The sequence below is a fragment of the Vipera berus genome, assembly GCF_964194415.1.
Source record: "Vipera berus genome assembly, chromosome: 6".
Classification (NCBI taxonomy): domain Eukaryota; kingdom Metazoa; phylum Chordata; class Lepidosauria; order Squamata; family Viperidae; genus Vipera; species Vipera berus.
In genome coordinates this window covers 71953669-71974248 of record NC_138208.1, presented here as the reverse complement: position 1 = coordinate 71974248, position 20580 = coordinate 71953669, and the positions used below count along the sequence as shown (strand labels likewise).

General features: G+C 40.7%; 2 protein-coding genes across 2 annotated transcripts; one reads left to right on the top strand and one right to left on the bottom strand.

The window, feature by feature from the left end:
- Nucleotides 1-633: 633 nt before the first annotated feature.
- Nucleotides 634-6153, bottom strand: NDUFB2 (NADH:ubiquinone oxidoreductase subunit B2). The gene is made up of 3 exons (XM_081331158.1): nt 5953-6153; nt 3845-3989; nt 634-837 (listed from the first exon to the last, which is right to left on the bottom strand). Exons 1-3 carry the CDS (start codon nt 6048-6050, stop codon nt 766-768), a joined length of 315 nt encoding a protein of 104 aa, XP_081187284.1. The 5' UTR covers nt 6051-6153; the 3' UTR covers nt 634-765.
- A 197-nt stretch (nt 6154-6350) lies between these two features.
- On the top strand, nt 6351-20372 carry LOC308669668 (uncharacterized protein). Its single transcript, XM_081330512.1, has 13 exons — nt 6351-6536; nt 9175-9370; nt 9625-9984; nt 10644-10732; nt 10910-11087; nt 12740-12971; nt 13764-14326; nt 14529-14631; nt 15485-15681; nt 15879-16042; nt 16670-16919; nt 18439-18672; nt 19853-20372. The coding sequence occupies exons 2-12, from the start codon at nt 9176-9178 to the stop codon at nt 18661-18663; spliced, it is 2556 nt and encodes an 851-aa protein (XP_081186638.1). The 5' UTR covers nt 6351-6536; nt 9175; the 3' UTR covers nt 18664-18672; nt 19853-20372.
- The last annotated feature ends 208 nt before the right edge of the window (nt 20373-20580 follow it).

Here is a 20580-nt window from a genome sequence, read left to right as displayed (position 1 = left end):
ACATTCTTGATTAAATTATCTTTCCATTGATATATAATTTTATGGCATTACTCCAAAAAAATTGTGTTATTAGCCATCAAACCTCAAAAATGCACTTTTCCCAAAAGGTTTCCACAATTTTGGCCACTACTGTATGTCAATGAAACAGTTCTTAAGCAGGAACTGGATGTATTAACAGAGAATTAGCTCTGAATATCTTTGTTTTTAAATGCAACAGTGATATATTGGGGGAAACAGTGTGTAAAATAAAACATGTGCTCTGTCTTTATAATTTATTAGTTAAAATTCATACTCTTATGTAAAGCAAAATATTTTCTGTGTATATCCTTCCAGAGGTCTATAAGCAATGAATACAAATAAATTAGTTGAATCTGCCATTTAGGCACATTTAAATAACTATTCAAACTACATTTAAACAAGACAGACAGTCTACATAATACAATTCCATCCTTGAGACCAGATTCTAAATACTGCTTCAAGTGTTTTTTTAAAGTCTGCTTACTGTTATTTAATTTTTTAAAAATGTAGTTGTTCCACATCTGAATAATTCCTAGTATTAGAAAAATAAATAGGCTGAAACAAAATACAAGGTGAAACAGGATGGTGAAATATGCCCCTAGAAGTGGGTAATAAGAAACAGCACTGCAGACGTTTCTGGTGTAGTTCAATTTTAATGTGATATTCCTTATTTTGCAACAGTAGATCTTAATTAATGCTTTCTTATTAAGCAAAGTAATAAAGAGCCACTTTGAAATCACATGTTTATTATTCATCATCTGGAGGAATTCCTAGCTCTTCATCTGTCCACAAAGAAGAATCTGGGTAAGGAAAGTGACCCTGTTAGGGAAAAATAGAAAAGTTGAACATTTTAGGTTACTTTCCAAACAGAAAATTGTTTCACAGCCTTGAGTCAAGCACTTCTGCAAGCAGACAAAATCAGATAATCCCAGCTTTGGAGCATAGCTGTAATCCAATAATACTCCAGGAACACATAAACGCTAATATACAGCTTTCTTCCCCTTCCAAATTCAGCCCCCCAAAGCTGATTTTTTTTGAAACTGTCAAAAGCAGATCACTCAGTATGACAGAATTGGTGTTTTGAGAAAAAATAAAATAAATCTGAGTAGAATTTTGCATTCCAATTTTAGGATACCTAAATAATGTTAAAAAGCTATATTCAGCATTATTAGGAGAAGTATAACAATTCTCCAATTTGTCTATAATCTTGTTTAGTCAGTCTTGGTCTGAACAGGCTACATTATATATATTCTATGGAGTGGGATTTTTGGCCAATTCCAATTAATATTGCAAGTGTCTGAATGTAGGATTACAAACAATTATTTAAATGTTCAAGTCTCTGAATGCTATCTGTTGAATTCTGCCATCAATAAAGATTAGCAAACACAATCCAAGCCATATTTAACGAACACCACAAAAGAAGCTAGAAGCCATCACTATAGCAGATAGGAAGAATAAAACGAAATACTAGCTGGCATGGGAATAATAGTAAGAGGACATGCAAAAGTTGGAAACACGCTTTGTCCAAGGTTTGGTATCTTGTACAAATTCCCAAAGAAGCAAGAAATAACCATGTATAATCAAGGACAAGACTGCTCTTTTCCTAAATCTAATTTGTTGTTGTTAGTTGCGAAGTCGTGTCCGACCCATCGCGACCCTATGGACAATGTTCCTCCAGGCCTTCCTGTCCTCTGCCATCTTCTGGAGTCCATTTAAGCTCACGCCTACTGCTTCAGTGACTCCATCCAGCCACCTCATTCTCTGTCGTCCCCTTCTTCTATTGCCCTCAATCTTTCCCAGCATTAGGCTCTTCTCCAGTGAGTCCTTCCTTCTCATTAGGTGGCCAAAGTATTTGAGTTTTAGCTTCAGGATCTGGCCTTCTAAAGAGCAGTCAGGGTTGATCTCCTCTAGGACTGACCGGTTTGATCGCCTTGCAGTCCAAGGAACTCGCAGGAGTCTTCTCCAGCACCATAGTTCAAAGGCTTCAATTCTTAGGCGCTCAGCCTTTCTTATGGTCCAGCTTTCACTGCCATACATTGCAACTGGGAAGACCATAGCCTTGACTATACGCACTTTTGTTGACAGGGTGATGTCTCTGCTTTTTAGTGTGCTGTCTAGATTTGCCATGGCTTTCCTCCCAAGGAGCAAGCGTCTTTTAATTTCTTGGCTACAGTCCCCATCTGCAGTGATCTTGGAGCCCAGGAAAATAAAATCTGTCACTACCTCCATTTCTTCCCCATCTATTTGCCAGGAATTGAGAGGGCCAGATGCCATGATCTTGGTTTTCTTAATGTTTAGTTTCAACCCAACTTTTGCACTCTCCTTCTTCACTCGCAACAAGAGGCTCTTTAGTTCCTCTTCACTTTCTGCCATTAGAGTGGTATCATCTGCATATCTTAGGTTGTTGATGTTTCTTCCGGCAATCTTAATTCCAACTTTTGATTCATCTAGCCCTGCCTTTCTCATGATGTGCTCTGCATATAAGTTAAATAGGAAAGGCGACAGTATACAGCCTTGCCGGACTCCTTTCCCAATTTTGAACCAATCGGTGGTTCCGTGTCCAGTTCTCACTGTTGCTTCTTGGCCCGCATATAGGTTTCTCAAGAGACAAATAAGATGGTCTAGTATGCCCATCTCTTTAAGGACTTGCCACAGTTTGTTATGATCCACACAATCAAAGGCTTTAGCATAGTCAATGAAGCAGAAGTAGATGTTTTTCTGGAACTCTCTAGCTTTCTCCATGATCCAGCGTATGTTAGCAATTTGATCTCTAGTTCCTCTGCCTCTTCGAAATCCTGCCTGTACTTCTGGTAGTTCTCGATCCACATACTAAATCTAATACTGTTGGTAATACAATATGCAGGAAAAAGTAATCTTATGTGCACAAATCAATATAATAAATTACTTGTTTGCCATCTCTAAGAGAACAAGTACAAAGTACTCTTCAGCTGGTTGGGATTTTTTTTCTATATACTCCAGGTCACTGTTTCTTCTACTCTTCTACTTTTCTACTCTACTACATAAGTGATTCACATTTAATGACCACTCGTTCAGTGACCATTCAAATTTAAGATGGCACTGAACATGCAGTAGTTATGACTGTACCTCATACAGGTAGTTCTTGACTTACAACAGTCACCTTTTGCGACCTTCTTATAAGCAAAATTAATGGGGAAGCCAGATTCACTTAACAACCACGTTACTAACATTTCAGCTAAAGTAACCTTTCTCTGTTTGACTTCCAGAATTTTTGACAGACGAATAACAAGTCTTCAACATTGACAATCCTGGTTGAAGCTGATGACACTTGAAGAACAGAACATCTAGATGGTTTAAGTTGGGGTAAACCTAACGAGACAGTCACTTGTCTGAAACGGTATAGGTTCTCCTGCTCCAGCAGGAGGCTGGACTAGAAGACCTCCAAGGTCCCTTCCAGCTCTATTCTATTCACTAGAAAATTGTCTTTAATGCCCTAAAAGTCCTCCTAAAAAGACTGTTAATGAGGAATATATGAGATTTGGTTGGAGATGCATAAGGATGATGATTATTAGCTTGATGCTCCAGATAAGGTTAAATAGACAACGTGTTACACTAAGTGAGCTCCTAGTCTGGGCAGCAGGATTCTACAAAGCTCTTGCATCTTGAGAGATAGAACATGCTCCTGTGGTTCATGTGTGTTAAAATAAACATATGTGTTCATGTGTGTTAAAATAAACATGTGAGACAAGTGAAACAGAATGGCCTTTCACCCAGCTGTTATATTACAATATATTCTGTGTTAAGAAAGCTATTCCTTTGCAGTAGTTTCCAATTTAACAGCTCTTACCAGCACTTCATCCGAGTCATGCCAGAAGCGCCACAAAATCCAGAACCACATGAGACTACTGGCTGTTTCACCAATTATTACTGCAAACTGTGGTGGTGGTAAAAATTGACGGTAGTGACTATTAACATGTACACCTTCACTTGCCCTGCAAGACAAATACAAAGCAGCCAGCAGTTCTTTAATCTCAGTTGTATATGTTTAGCAGAATAACAAGGAAATTGGAAAATAAGGTACTGAATGCAGGATTTTACTTAAATGGGAATCCCCACTGTACTGCGTCATGGGACAGATGAGAAAACAGTGGCTTTCTCTGACAGAGTGGCTTTCTGTGACAGATTTGACTGGAATTAACAATTTCAATACAACATATTCTGTATTTTGCCATTTATAAGCATACTCCCAAAACACAATGCCACATTTCTAAAATGCTTTAGAGCATTCAGTACATCATACATTAGGTAATTAATCTTTGCTATCACTTAAAGATGGTTTTTTTATTTTTACTATGATGGAAGAGAGAGGAGAAAAAATGAGAGAATTTAGAGAAAAAGAAAGAAATATTTTACAAGTATTTACTTCTGAAAAAGGCATCAAAATAAACTTCTGTAAAGTAAGAATATCCATTCCCATTTCACTGACGCAATAAATGTTTCAGAACCTACTAAGCCTCACTTCCTTGTGCAAACCAAGATCTTTCTTTCACTTTGTGGCTACCTTGGATGCAGATAACTAGGTTTGTTATCTGCATGATAAAGGTAAAGGTAAAGATTCCCCCGCACATGCGTGCTAGTCGTTTCCGACTCTAGGGGCCAGTGCTCATCTCCATTTCAAAGCTGAAGAGCCAGCGTTTGTCGTTTGTCCGAGGATGTCTCCGTGGTCATGTGGCCAGCATAACTAGATGCCAAAGGCACACGGAACACTGTTACCTTCCCACCGTAGTGGTCCCTATTTTTTACATGCTTTCAAACTGCTAGGTGGGCAGAAGCTGGGACGAGTAACAGGCGCTCACTCTGTTATGCGGCACTCGGGATTCGACCCGCCAAACTGCCGACCTTCTGATTGACAAGCTCAGCGTCCTAACCCACTGAGCCACCGCGTCCCATAGATCTGCATGATAGGCAGGTATATTTTTCTCCGTAACTTTGGCAGAGAAACAATCACCACATATCTGAAACCCAATACATTTATGCCTTTTAATATTATTAATGAAGGTATTTGTGTATGTGCACCTTCAAATCCAATTTTGATTCCTGCCAATTGCCTGGACTAGTTCCTGAAGAGTTTTTGGCAAGGTTTTGCAAAGTGGCTTGCCACTGCAGGCTCCCTAGAGCTGAGAGAGTGACTGGCTAAGGTCAACCAGCTGGCCTTGCATCTAAGACAAGTCTAAGACTTCTGATCTCCCAGTTTCTAGCTTGGTGCCTTAAACATGCACAAAACATGCACAAAGCTTTTTCATAGGAGAGTAGAGTTTCCCTTCTTTCCAAGTTTGCATGTTTTCCGTCTACAACAGGGGTCTTCAAACTTGGCCCTTTTATGACTTGTGGACTTCAACTCCCAGAATTCCTCAGCCAGCAAAGCTGGCTGAGGAATTCTGGGAGTTGAAGTCCACAAGTCATAAAAGGGCCAAGTTTGAAGACCCCTGGTCTACAATATGCTGTGGCTTTTTCCTTTCCCATCGGAAGTGTTCAAAGTTAATCCCTTCAAATGCTAGAAAGAGTGCAGAGAAGACCCATTTATGCCATTTTATATGCCTTAGTTCAGGGGTCTTGAAACTTGGCCCTTTTATGACTTGTGGACTTCAACGTCCAGAATTCCTCGGCCAGCGTGCCTGGCTGAGGAATTCTGGGAGTTGAAGTCCACAAGTCATAAAAGGGCCAGGTTTGAAGACCCCTGCCTTAGCTAATTGTGAATCTGCCTTTGCGCCTCAGGAAAGCTTATTAGGCCTTTTGATGAAGTGTGCTCGCTTGGAAAGGGGCTACCAGAGCCCGATTTTTCCCTACAGTGGAAAGGTGAACTCAGGCAACAACTCACCCGGACACGCCCGGGCTCAGCCTTTTCCCTTCTCTCACCTGCCCCAACCCCCGGGCTCGCCGAGCTGCCTCACTCACCGCCGCACTCCCGGGCGCGGGCCCAGCTTGCTTCCGGAGCGCACGAGTCGACTCAGCAAGCTCAGCCCTCCCGCCGTTCGGCACAGAGGCCCGGCCATCCCGGAGGCCGCTGAGACCTGCAGCCACCACCAAGGTTATTTACGGTTGCCGGGCTGGCGGAAGCTCCCGGTAACCCGCACTCTGATTGGCTGGAAGGTGTGCCTGTCTTTAGCGCGCTCCAATGGGAGTCCCGGAACAGTTCCCCTGACGGAACTGGACACGGGTTCTTTTAGAGCAGGGGGTCTTCAAACTCGGCCCTTTTATGACTCATGGACTTCAACTCCCAGAATTCCTCAGCCAGCATGCCTGGCTGAGAAATTCTGGGAGTTGAAGTCCATGAGTCATAAAAGGGCCGAGTTTGAAGACGTCTGGTCCGAGGGTCGTGTTTGGTTATCGCTCGCAAGTTGTCCCCCGTGAGTGGAACCGGAACATTAACTGATAAAAAGTGAAACAAAGATTCTTCCAAGTTGGGCTGGATTCCTGGAACTGCATGGACACAAAACTCCATGAAGTCTACACCAAAGTCCAAGTATATATATTTTTTTGTAAATAATTTTTATAAAACCACCTCCTGTCATTTTTTTTTTTAAAAATACAACTTCAATTCAGCCCGGGTACTTCCTCCCATCCCACCGCTAACTCAGTCCTATTCTGCTCTGCTCTTTTGAGATCCGTCGAGGCTGACTGCTGCGGGCGGGACATGTTGCAAACGTGCAGCAGAGGGTTGTCCTTCCCAATAGAGGTGGCTAGAAATGGTTTAGTCCAGGGATAGGCAACCTCGGCTCTTTTATGACTCATGGACTTCAACTCCCAGAATTCCTGAGTCAGCATAGCTGACTCAGGAATTCTGGGAGTTGAAGTCCATGAGTCATAAAAGAGCCGAGGTTGCCTATCCCTGGTTTAGTCTGTGGTGCCTGGTGGTTGCTAGGCAGCGAGGTGGTGATTTGGATTCCGGTGAGTTGGAAGACAGGCAGAGGAAAGGGGTGACCGGGAGCAGCAGCCTACAAGAAGAAGGTGGGAGGTATGTGCAAATATGATGGATGAACAGTAAGTACAGCAGAACAAGATACTGCTCTGTTTCTTAGAAATTAAAAAGACAGGGATATAGCATTGCTATGGATAGGGAAACTTCCCAGTAGTATTATCATTTGCTCTTTTTTTGTATTTTTGTGTTTATATGGTTAGTCTGGAGGATGAAACATACAGGAACTGGGTATTGTCTAGTACAGGGGTAGGCAACCTCGGCTCTTTTATGACTCATGGACTTCAACTCCCAGCTGACTCAGGAATTCTGGGAGTTGAAGTCCATGAGTCATAAAAGAGCCGAGGTTGCCTACCCCTGGGACTCTAGTACTTTAACCAAGAGAAGGACTAGGAGCTACTTGAGAGCAGTCTTCCAATATTTGAGGAGCTGTCACAGACAGGAGGGGGTTGCCTTATTCTCCAAAACACCTGAGGGCAAGACAAGAAGTAACAGATAGAAACTTATTTAGGAAAGTTCCAACCTAGAACTAAGGAGAAATTTCCTGACAGTGAGAATAATTAAACAATGGAATGGCTTGCCTCCAGAAGTTGTGGGTGCTCCCATCACTGGAGGTTTTCAAGAAGATATTGGGCAGCCATTTGTCTGGAATGGTGGTATAGGTGGAATAAGGATCTTGTTTGAGCAGGGAGTTGGGAGTACAAGACCTCCAGGGCCCCTTCCAATTCTGTTATACGGTTACTGTCTTAGTTAGCTAGTTGGCATGTTTATATATTTCGAAATTATTTTTGGTGGCTTTTCAAAAATTGATCTCGAAGTGTTATTATCTTTAAATGGAAGTACCTTTGGGTAACCTACTTATAGGCCCTGATTTCCTTGTGGAAGAGATGGTTATGGATTATGGCGTCGGTAGCACCCAGGACCATCAATGACTACTCTAGTCATTTCTGACTCTAGGGGCCGGTGCTCATCTCCCTTTCAAAGCCGAAGAGCCAGCGCTTGTCTGAGGACGTCTCCGTGGTCATGTGGCCGGCATGACTAGACGCAAAAGGCGCATGGAACGCTGTTACCTTCCCACCGTAGTGGTCTCTATTTTTCTACTTGCATTTTTATGTGCTTTTGAACTACTAGGTTGGCAGAAGCTGGGACGAGTAACAGGCCCTCACTCTGTTACGTGGCACTCGGGATTCGACCCGCCAAACTGCCGACCTTCTGATCGACAAGCTCAGCGTCCTAACCCACTGAGCCACCGCGTCCCTGACTACTCTATAGTGATTCTAAAAACATCCAGACAGGTGCCTTTAGAAGCTTTTAAACAAGACATGATAATGAAAGATGTCCCCATGCTATTGACTCACAGCAGTCGTGCCCCTGCCTCTAAGGTTCCACTTATTTGATTGATAGTTGTTGATTGATAAATGGAGCAGTCCTAACAAAGAATCAAGTGACAGATTCAGAAACAACCTACGAGCTTCAGCTGCTCAGGTCAAGAATTTCCAAACATAAGGAAATTAATTACAATAGTTTCAGAGAATGTGTAGAGGTGCACAGTCCTGGTCTCCCTCTTGAGGGCCAGCAGATTCAAGGCTGACTTCATCCATGTTTCAGCATTTATCAATGGCAAGAAGCTTTATATCTGTGCTGCATGAATGCACCAGATTTAAACCAATAGCATTCTGTTCTGGCTCCCTAACTTGAAAATAAAACAGTATATAAAATTTTAGTGTCTTGTGGCAGCAAATTTCAAAAGTTTATTTTATCATTCCATGATTCCATAATTTATATAAATTAATCCAGAAGAGACCATTGTTTATCACTATTAGTATTACAAGTTACCTAACTTTTTTGGTATTTCTTTTTTGGAAGAAGGGGAAAAAAAGCATGTGAATGTCCTTTATATTTCGAGAGAAATTATTTGGGGAAATCAGGAGAGTTTATACTAATGTAAATAGACAGGAAATTTAGGAAAATCAGAAAGCAGCAATTGAGATTTAATCTTAAATTAAGCAGAGAAATGTGTAGAAACTAAGTTACAGTTAAGTCAAATTCCATGAATTTCAACAGCCCTTGACTCAGCCTGGATTCATCCCACTGTTAGAAGCAAAACCATTGTGCAACTACTTAAAACATTGATGAAATGTTTATGCATTTACAAATTTGTCATTAATTGTTATTTTGTGTGATTAATGTTTGCAATCTAGGATGCCTCATCTCTGTCAGACTATTGTACCATTATTGACTGGCATTCATGAACACAACGTGATTTTTGTTGTGTATACTTCAGAATGTAATCCTTCCAATCCACATATCATGAAAGAACTTCTTATAAAAACTCTATATTCACTGGGTAGCAGACTAATGGATTCGATGTTCAATATCATCTGGTGTTCCAGCAAGGTAATGAAAAAGTTATGAAATGGAACAAAAGAGCTATTTCACTCTAGAGTGCTTCCACATAATGAAGTTTGTGTTGATTAGCACTCCAAATCAAAGCAATTCTGTTTGTTAGTGCAGGGAGAAGGGGGCCTCCATTTAAAAAAGATTTTCAAAATATAGCAACATTTATTCAAAGGAGTAATGTTTGAAAGATGCAATGTTATAATAGCATTTCTGTTTTGATCCATTGAAGAGACAACCCATTTCTTCTCCAGGTGTTAAAATGGCAGAATGAATTGGTAGAATGTTCCCTCATCAACATTGTGGGTGCAGCTTCTTGGATCAGAACTCTGCAAATGAATAGCAAGGCAAAAGCCAGTGCTTGGAATGCCATTGAAGAAGCAACAGAGGATCCCAGCTGCCAAGCAATATATCTGTTCACCAGCGGTTTGCCCGAAGGCTCTGTGGAAGAAATCTGTAACCGCCTGAAAGAGTCAAAGCAATTGTGTCCAATGCATATTGTGCAATTGGTAGAAAATGGAGAGGACAATAAAATTAGCTGTCAAAAGCTATTGGTGAATGTAGCCAAGATGTCTGGTGGTACTTTCCAAGCTATTGATGGAGCTTCCTGTGAGGTAAAATGACATTTTGAATCTGACCACTTGATTTGGGGGATAACTACTGTGATTCTTTGGTTAACCAAAGAAAAGTAGTTTGACTTGTTAAACTATATTCGTTTGATCACATGAAAATTCAGTCTGTTGAGTTACTTTTACAAAGACTCATTTTTTTTCTTTTGTTGATTTTTTTAATGCCTTTATGAGGCATCCATCTCACAGCAGTTTTAAAGAACAAAAATAACCATTATTAAAGTAGAAAATGTCATAATTAATGAAACATTGTAAAAGCTATAAAATTCATATTTAATAAAAACCAGATACTGTATGTGTATTAAAAGGTGGAAAGAAAAGAGGAGGACAAAATTTATAGTAATGCTGTAGGAAGCTCTGGTTGAAGAAGTAAGTCTTTAGTAGGCACCTATGAATCATGACAGAAAAGTCTTCATAAGCATCAGGGAGTTAACGGAGAGCATTCAGACATATTGAAGAGAAGAATTGTCTTGCCATTCATAGTATGACTCTTTGATAATCTTAGTCATGAAGAAATGAACAATCTGTAAAGCAACACACGAAATCAAATTGTTGGAAAGGACCCAAATACTGTGTATTTTTACCAATCTAAATTCCCAGAAGAATGTCAAATTATTGCTCTCTAATTTCTTCCATCCTTTTAGGATAAGACTGGCTGTAATTTGGGTTTTCATCATCCTGGTAGCATCGGCAATCTCAGCTTCCCTCCACTGACAGATCATTGCACAAAACTGTAAGTTTAGGTACCAATGGATTTTAATGTTATTATTGATCATTTTACCAATATTGGAATAAAGATGTAAGTGCCAATAAGATTGATACTTATCATTAATCCATTTGTATCAGTAATCCCAATTCTCTGGTGAGCAATCTTGCACTTCCTAATGCCTGTTGGTTTCCTCTCTTACAGGTTTCCTTTGGGTGCATGGAGTTCAGATACTTGTAATACGTGTTTAAGAAGTTCCGTGCAAGAGAATTTAGAAGACTGTTCCACAAACAGCCATCATTTGCTGAGAGGGATTCAAGTCCTTGCCAGAAAACAGACAGATGGCTATTACTATCTCAGTCATATTGTCCAAAAAGTGAAGGTAATCACTAATCATCTCAATATATAATGGGTTGAGGATCAATAGATATTGCTGTATTGACTTCTTCCACCATTGGTTTTGTATGTGCAGTTGGACTGAAACAGGTAGATTCTAAGTGGGTTTCATCACACCTGATTTTTAAAAAGACTGGGGAAATTTTCCCATGTCAGCCAGACTTGATGGTTCATTTGGCTTGTGTCTTATACAAGAGTACCATTTTATACGTGTCTCTTTGAACCAGAGTGGTGTGATTTTAAAGGTCATGAATTAGCCATTATCTTACGGCACAACTTTCCTCATAGGGCTGTCACTATGGAAATCAAATTGGAAATGGGAGTGCTGTGTGTACAATCTGGAGTTCCTGGGATAGGACCATACAAAGACATATTATAAAAGCTTTGGGGGACTGTATTTGTATTAAAAGCCAGGCTAAACAAAGCTTCTGCTACTATGGAGGAAGGTGCAGCAGGAAAGTTGCACATTGTCTCTTCCTCGAGCTGCCATGGGCTATTCATGAGAAATAATCTTTCTGAAAAGACTGCAGGATAAAGTTATTTGCCAAGGCTCTGGTGAAATGTCATCTACAGTACTGTTCTGTACCAGCCTGCTACCGGCCCTGCAGAAAAAGCAGGGACAACCCCTTTTACAAGAAGGCAAGAGGCTGGAACTAAGCCTGCCAAATTTATTAACTTAAAACAGAGCAAACAGAGCAAAGAGAGCAAACACGAACCATGAAACAGGAGCTATTCAAACGGTTGCCTTCAGCAAACCAGCCCTCCCACGCATTCCCCTTTTAAACAGTTCAGGGCGTGGCTTCTCTCTGCCTCCTTCCGAGGTGCCCCATTGCCTTCCTCTGTTTACTCCTGATTGACTACCTCCTGCGTCGGGCGTCCTTGAACAGGGCCAGCTGTGGGTCATCTTCATCCACGCTGTTAGGCTCACACAGCTGGGTCTGCGTCGTAACCAGGTGGGAGGGGCCTGGCTGAGGGCTCTCATCAGCAAGCTCTCCAACACCCTCAGCAACCTCTCCAACACCCCCCTCCTCCTCCTCTGAATCGTCCCACCCAACTGCCAAACCCACAGGCTGACCCTGAATCACAACAAGTACTCTGTTTATATTTATTCAGTTTGATGGTTCTGTTGTGCTGTGCAAACCACTTTAAGAATAATGTACTGTAAAGAACAAGACAAACTTAGTGTCTTTGAAATGGAAATATAGACATTTCTATATAATGGAGACGTGTCCTTCAAAATGAAGATAGTGATTATAAGATGACTCTATACAGATTTAGGGGGCACGATGGCTAAGCGGTTAAAGATGCTGGAAAGCCGACAGCCCGGGTTCGAGAGCCGAGTGCTGCATGACAGGGTGAGCTCCGGTTACTTGCTCCAGCTTCTGCCTCCCTAGCAAGTTCGAAAGCATGCAAATGTAAGTGGACAAATAGGTAGCACTTCAGTGGGAAGGTAACCATGTTCTGTGTGCCTCAGCGTATAGTCATGCTGTCCACATGACCACGGAAGTGACAATGCTAAGAAAGGCTAAGGAAGAGATGAGCATTGCCCCCTAGAGTTGGACAGGACTAGACAGGGGAAACCTTTACCTCTGCCTTTATACAGGTTTGAAGGACAGGATTTCTGGCTTCATTTCACAGGATTCCAGTGAACATGTTCTAGTTGAGTTTGAAAGATGCCAGCGATCACGGAAAGGTAAGGCTCCATTTCGAAGGCAAGAAACGCCTCTCTATGACATCATCCATTACGATGATGCCAGGTGGCAGCCATTATCTGCAGGAGATGGGACCCTTGCTCCATGGGAGAAGAACGGCAGACGGTATGGCCCAGGCATTGTTCTCCAAGTAGCAGAAACCAGGTCAGATTATTCAGGTATGGCTTAATTTGCCTTCTTTCCATTAAACATCTATTGCATTTTTGCAATCCTTGCTCAGAAGACAAAGGGATACCACACTTGCCTCCTTTCAAAAGGGGAGGAGGTGTGCTTGGAAAAATAAAGTAGAGGGAGGAGGGGAAATGGGGCTGCAACTGCTACTTTCCCTCCTTTTAATCTTCCGCACAGCCATCCAAAATGCATTAGGTTTATTAAGGGCATTCACAAAAGGTTGGTGGTGTTTCTTTGCAAATATTACATGGATTTTAGAATAGCCAACTGAGTATTATTATTATTATTATTATTATTATTATTATTATTATTATTATTATTTGCAATTAAGCATTTAATTATACAAAATATCCTTAAATAGAAAATACCAGTGTTAACAACAATTATGCTCTAAAACAGTGGCAGATAGTCTGCCCCACCAGGGCAAAACTACTCAGCCTGTTTCTTGTTGGGGAGAAGGAATTAGCAAGTTAATGACTAAAACGGTTGACTTAAAACTTGTGAAAACTTAAATCAGTTCTGAAGACACACACACCCCTTCCCTCCAAATTGCCTATTCTGGTGACACAAATTTTGGGTGGGGAAAAAAATGTTACAGTACAAGATGGCTGCCTATCCCTGCTTTAAATGATTTCCATAGGGAAGCCTGCCAACCGAAACAAGAATCCACAGAGGAGCAATATCTACTGATAGCAGCGGCTGGAGTTACCCCTAGCATAGCAATGAGACAGATGTTGTTTCCTTCTGAAATACGGCTCCCTTTGTATTTCCCTTTACAGCTTTTCAAAATAGCAAAGTGCTGATTAACTTCTGGAATGGCCAGACTAAGACAATATCAGCAGATGTTGCCGTGAGGATCCCTCTTTTGTTGTATGAGCGCATTGTTCTTGAGCTTCAGATGCCACTGACAGCCAGGCAGCTGTTGGTGGAACAGAATCCAGATTATCCTTCTGTTGTGCCACCTGGATACCGAGCTTCTGAACCTTGCAGGAATAACCATTTACCTTGGATGCCTTGGCCTCAGACTCTAAAGATCAATTGTATTGGTGTCTGTGGTAGCAATACCCATTTTTCTCCTTGGTCTTTCTGCTGTCCACTACAGAATCATAGTATATCTCCAATAGGTTCAACATGGGCAGACGATACTTTGATATCAAGAGTCAGCCCATCAAAAGAGGAGTTGAGCAAGAAATTAGAAGGCCAATTTTCAAAAGGCAAACCTCCCACTTTGGAAAATGATAAGGATGCAAAAGAAGATAGCAGCAAACTAAAGAAGGAAACAAATTTAGCAGATGCAAAATCTTGGGAAGAGAAGGAAATCAAAGTTGCAGAACCCAGTAAGGTACAAGATTATGTTGATTATAGCTTATAGCTCACATCTCTGGCAAGAAATCTCTCCACGCCCTATTCCCCAAAGCAATTATAAGCTATTGCCAAATATTGTTAAAAAAAATTCCTAAGCTGAACATCATAGGATAGCTAAGTATTTCCATCCTTATCATCTTTACTGTATTCAGTGGGGCTTTTTTCTTGATTTTGGGTAGGACCAGATAGCGATGGATTCGGAAGATACAACAAACCATACTGGCACCGTGGTTGATATAGCAACCAATACAAGCAAATGGACAACTCAACCAAAACAGAAATGTGCGTAACTATATTAAAAGAGATGTGGGGTGTTTTGGTGACTTGCTGATAGACATTGAAACTAATGTATCAGCATAGTTTACCTTAACCTTCTGGGCACATTCAGCTTCTTTCTACTCATAATAAAGAGAAGGTCAGGAGATCTGGTGATGTCACTGATCAGCAGATGGGCCTCTATTGCCCTCTCTCAGGAGAACAGTATTTCTCTGTATCTGGTATGAATGAGGCTCCAGGGATCCCTGTCTTTGGATTTGTACATTTACAATATTGCCATGGCTACATCACATACAGTATTGTGTCATTGTGATAAGGATGTGATTCTTTGTACTCATTTTCTTTTCTGATGAATTCTAAGTGCGATTATCCTTGAGAAAAAGGTTATTGTCCTTAACCTCAATGTTTTTACAGACATCAAGTGAAGGAAATTGCATTAAAAACATAGAACATAGAAGAACAATGAATAGAAGCATCCTCATTTTTGTTTTGGTTTTTTTTAAAAGGGGAACTACATTAAAGAGATCACTGTAAGCAAGGGTGAGGGACACACAGCCTTCAATTATCAACTAAATCCTGAGATAGCAAAACCAAAGAGGAGGAACGCTGGTGGTTGCACCAGAGTAATATCTGAGGAGCCAGATTTTTCATTTCTTCAGAGACATCAACCACATAAAAGGAATGTAACTTAGGCCAAGTAGCCATCTATAGCTACATGATGTTTCCCCTTTTCAAATCAATGTCTTCATCATATCTATACCAACAACAACAACTTTATTGAATTAGCCCTATACCATTAGATATCTATACCATTATTATTATTTACCTCTGCAGTGAAAGTAATTATCTCATATAACAGGTTTTTTACAGCCCAGCCTGAGTGGATCTTTAACCCAGCTTTCCCAAAGAAATACTTCTCAGAAAACTTACTTTGCTAACAGTTCCAAACTCCAGGCTAAGCTTGACTGGGTGGACAGGTCACTGAAGAAAGATCGTTTAGCTATTGAATCTGTTTTGCACATGAGAAGGAGCTACAGTGCACCACCATCTGGACAGGTGAAAATATTCCTCCTCTCATCTATATAATATTACAGGGAAAGGCAGCTTTTGAAGACCATAGTTGTGCATAGCTCATTTATGAAGTACTGGGCCTAAACTGTCTGAGGGACACCTCAGCTTTGCTTTGAGGTGAAAACTAACAGACAGACTTGGAAAAAAACTTACCCCGATATAAAGGGATCTCTTTTTTTCAGAGATTAATAGAGAAGGAAGCCCCTTGGGATGGTCCCAGAGATGTGGATGCCAACTCAGCTAAGATAAACTTCAAACGACAAAAGTGGGAGCAGAGACAGCTTAAGAAAGAGCAACAACAGCGGGAAAGCCATCACAAAAGAGAGATGCGACTTGAAAATAAGAGGTAATGGATTGCTGTATCTCCAGATTGGTTAGAAGAGAATATAATCTGAAGCTACAGAGTTCTTCTGTGACTTTTGCCTTCAGTTCTTGTTACTTATGGGAGATAATTTTCTTTACAAATAGAAGGTTCTTGCTTCAGCCACAGAATGAGAGATTAAGTTCTCTACCTGTGTCAAAAACCTGAGATCTCGTAGTCCTCATTGTAAAAATCAAAATAGTATTTATCACACATCATTCACATGTTGATAAAATATATGAAAATGGATCATAATTGTTAAAAGACATAGTAACAATTCCTTTTTTCAATTGCTGTCCATGAACAGAGTTGTTATGATTCTGATTATGTTAGATTTCATCTGTTCCTATTTAGTATTTTCCTACGTATGCTTTCCTGGGATTGTATGAACCCCTGATCATGTGAAAAATTAAACGTGCCTAATTATTTTTTCTGAAAATGATCTCATATAAGCCTAACTCGACAAAGGCTTGCAAACTTAAAATGTGAATTCAGAAGTAAAGTTTTGTTGCTCATTGTTTTATTTAGCGTGCTGGGATGTGCTTATAAAGAAATACGGTCTTTTTTTAAAAAAAACACAGGTTAAAAGCTGAGCCTCATTTCTTAAAACAGGCAGCAGTTTCTCCAGCGGGCATTGCAAGGCTCACAGCGGCTGCAGGAGCAGAGTGACAGGGCTGAGCAGCATCTGGAGCAGCTGCGAGAGGCAACAGCAGAGAGGAGAAGGCAGGAGTCCCATTTGTGGGAAGAAGAAGGAAAGAAAGAGAGCCAAAGGAAGGAATTCTTCAAGGCACAGCACAAGCAGAGGGAGAAGCAGCTGGCAAAGTATAATCAAATGATTGATGACCAGGAAAAAAAGAGGCTGGTGAGAGCATGAGTCTGTTCTACTTTCCTCTTTTTCCAAATTTCTGGAAAAAAAAGGGGGGGGGAAGGGGAGATGAGGCATTATCAGGAAGAGTTGCCACCTCCACCAAAGAAAATGTAACTTTCTGCTGAGATAAATGTTACGATGTAAACATATGGAAGATCAGAGTCATTTGTGTAGTTTATTCTGGCTGCATTTGAGGGCTCAGAAGTTGAAAGTGGGATGGATTTCAAATGTAGGAAAGAAATTAAATGATACGGATATTTAAAGAAGCAAGTGTTTTCTTCATTTTTAATCAGAATTTCTGCTCAGAACTTGATGCTTGGAAATGTTGAGGGTTAATTATTCAGAATTAAGCAAATTTCGTTTGTGTGTGTGTGTGTGTGTGTGTGTGTGTACCCACCCATGCACATATATACAACTACAAATATGTATATAAATATCTGTATACAATTAAACTATAATTCTTGTGAACTTTAACTGGACAAAATAGTGCAACATAGAGCAACAATTTTTGAACCAAGCTACCCTCAGTGGGTTAGGATGCTGAGCTTGTCGATCAGAAGGTCGGCAGTTTGGCGGGTCGAATCCCGAGTGCCGCGTAACAGAGTGAGCGCCTGTTACTCGTCCCAGCTTCTGCCAACCTAGCAGTTTGAAAGCACGTAAAAATGCAAGTAGAAAAATAGGGACCACTACGGTGGGAAGGTAACAGCGTTCCATGAGCCTTTGGCGTCTAGTCATGCCGGCCACATGACCACGGAGACGTCCTCGGACAAGCGCTGGCTCTTCAGCTTTGAAACGGAGATGAGCACCGGCCCCTAGAGTCGGAAACGACTAGCACGCATGTGTGGGGGAACCTTTACCTTTACCTTACCCTAAATTAACCAACAGATTTATTTAAAGAATACCTCCAAAATCCAGGACCCACGACTCCCAAGGGATTGAAATTTGAGGAAATTGTGGCTGCTTCAATGCTACAGACTGCTGCTGGGCTGCTACTCAAAATCAAAATCCTGCTTAATTACTACTACAAAGCGTGCCTTATTACCGAAATTTGCTACTCTATATGTTCTAGCAGCATTTGAATTAGTTGGAACTTTGAAGCAACTTGGCCAATTTGGGGGAAGTTGTCTTCTTCACGAGTTAAAACTTCCATGCTGCATTTTTTTTTCATTTATTTTTCTTTCAGTATTTTTTTTTATTTTTATCCTGCCTTTTTTCATATGCAAATCAATGTGGCAAACATGTCAATACTCCTTCCTCTTTTCCACAACAGCAGGGATTATGTGAGATTAGTTGGACTCAGAGAGTGGCCAAAGTCAACGAGTCAGCTTTCATGCCTAACATAGGACTAGAATTCACAGTGTCCCCGTTTCTAGACCTTAACCACACCAAACCTGCTCTCACAGAATCGCATTAATATTTTGTTAACAAGTTTGATGCAATAAAATGTCTTTGCAAAGAATTGGTAAAAGAGCTGTAAATATGCAGAATAATCAAGTATCTTCTTTTTCTGTAGGCACTTCTCAGGAATAGAAAAGAAGTCATGCAAAAGAATGCAGAAATTGCCCTGAAGGAACAGGATGTGGAAAATAAGAAGAAGGAAGCTGCCAATTGCCAGGGGTTCCAAAAGCGAGAACAGATTTTACAGAATAAGGAAAAGGAGAGGCAGATGCAGAAAGGACTCCTACAGTATCTCAGGGAACAGGACCTGTTATTGCTCCGTGCTTCTATGCTACCATAAAAGGTAAAGGTAAAGGTTCCCCCGCACATGCGTGCTAGTCGTTTCCAACTCTAGGGGCCGGTGCTCATCTCCGTTTCAAAGCTGAAGAGCCAGCACTTGTCCAAGGATGTCTCCATGGTCATGTGGCCGGCATGACTAGACGCCAAAGGCGCACGGAACACTGTTACCTTCCCATCGTAGTGGTCCCTATTTTTCTACTTGCATTTTTACGTGCTTTCGAACTGCTAGGTTGGCAGAAGCTGGGATGAGTAACAGGCACTCACTCTACTACCATAGAATAAAGCAATTTCTGCAGCCAAGGCACTAAGAGTGTTCACAGATACTGTAATACCTTGCGAAATGGTTCTTCTGAGTCGGAAGCTGAGTGCTTACCCGAGAACTGGAGATGGTGTAGCAAATGATCACTGCTTATCATCCTTGTTTTCATTTTCATTTTAGTTATGTTCAAGCCAATTTTTCTGACTTTCATATTTCATTTCAATTTTGCTTCAGCTTATTTCTTGAGAAACTGCAAAACCTCCTGGTCTTTCCAATACTCCCCGAAGCATCTTTGAAATGTATACTAAACTTAGAAGTGGGATTGCACCAACCTCTTGAAATGTCATGTCCACAAATGTATCCCACTATATTTTAAAAAAAAAACCCTTCAGATTTATTTAACTAGATCAAAATTTGCTGTCAATACAGTTTAACTATTTTCTCCTTTTAAAAATTCTTCGGGAAGAATGATCACGAGCACGTGCAGGTAGTTTTTAAAAATGTATTTCCTTTTCCATTCTCATATTATCCTTTAATCATCAAGATATTTTAAAATATCTTGGCTGGAATAAAACTGGGTGATTAAAAGATATTCACTTCCAGTCACTAAGTGCATTAAGCAGCGTTAAGCTTATTTCACCCTCTCAGCCAAACAGCAGATAAGAGAAGGGCAACCTTAAAATGTACTAAAATTAACAGTGTACGCCAGGCCATATGCTTGATGTTAACCTACAAAGTTCTTAATGTTTTGGGATTAGAAGCACCTAATGGACTAATTTCATCACCAGTCAAGACATTAGTCTAATGCTCCTGCATTTTGGATATTACTCAGGGTTTTATTGGCAACAAGGCTTTACGCTGCCTTCTGAGTTGGAATTGCCTTCATTGTTACAGATCTCTAATGATGTTCATCTTGTTCTCTATTTTGTAGGCTAAAAGTAAAATCCGCTTTGCTGCAATGACACAACTGTCAGGGAAGAACATGCTATACTTGTAAGCAGGATCACACAGAATTCTACACAAATAAGATTGACTGTGAGCAAAAAGACATAGCCCTATCCCTAATTCTATAGGCCAGTATTCTTCAGTCTCAGTAACTTTACAGAATTCCCCAGCCAGCATTGAGTTTCCTAGTAATTAGGTGAAACTGTGCTGCTCTGGTTGTTAATTGTCTCTCTTATGGGTAATAATAGTCTGGACTTAACCAGTGTGTACTTTGGGCCTTTTGAGTAGTTTCCTGAAAGCCCAAATTCAGATTAAGGACCTCTAAGATGATTACTCCCCTAATATTTTATAATTTTATCCTTTCGAAATATATGTGTATTACAGTTTGGGGACAACTTAGAAGAAGTTCTAGGGCGGGATTTATCAGACTGAGACGAACCACTCTTAGGGATGGAATGGGAGAAACTTAGTTGTGCACTGTTACAATAAAGCCACCTTTCCCAAAATTTCTTTCATACTGTTTTCATTGTAGATTTGTGTTCATTTTGACTTTTTAGGGGAAGCGCAATGGCAAAAAAGTTTAGGAATCCCTGTTCTAGGGCCCCCAAGCTGTGTATCTGTGTTGTTAATGTTTGCAGTGCAGTTTACTATATTGATCTTATTTTCATGGGCGCACATTTTTAGGTTTCTATTGTCCACCTGAAATGCACATTT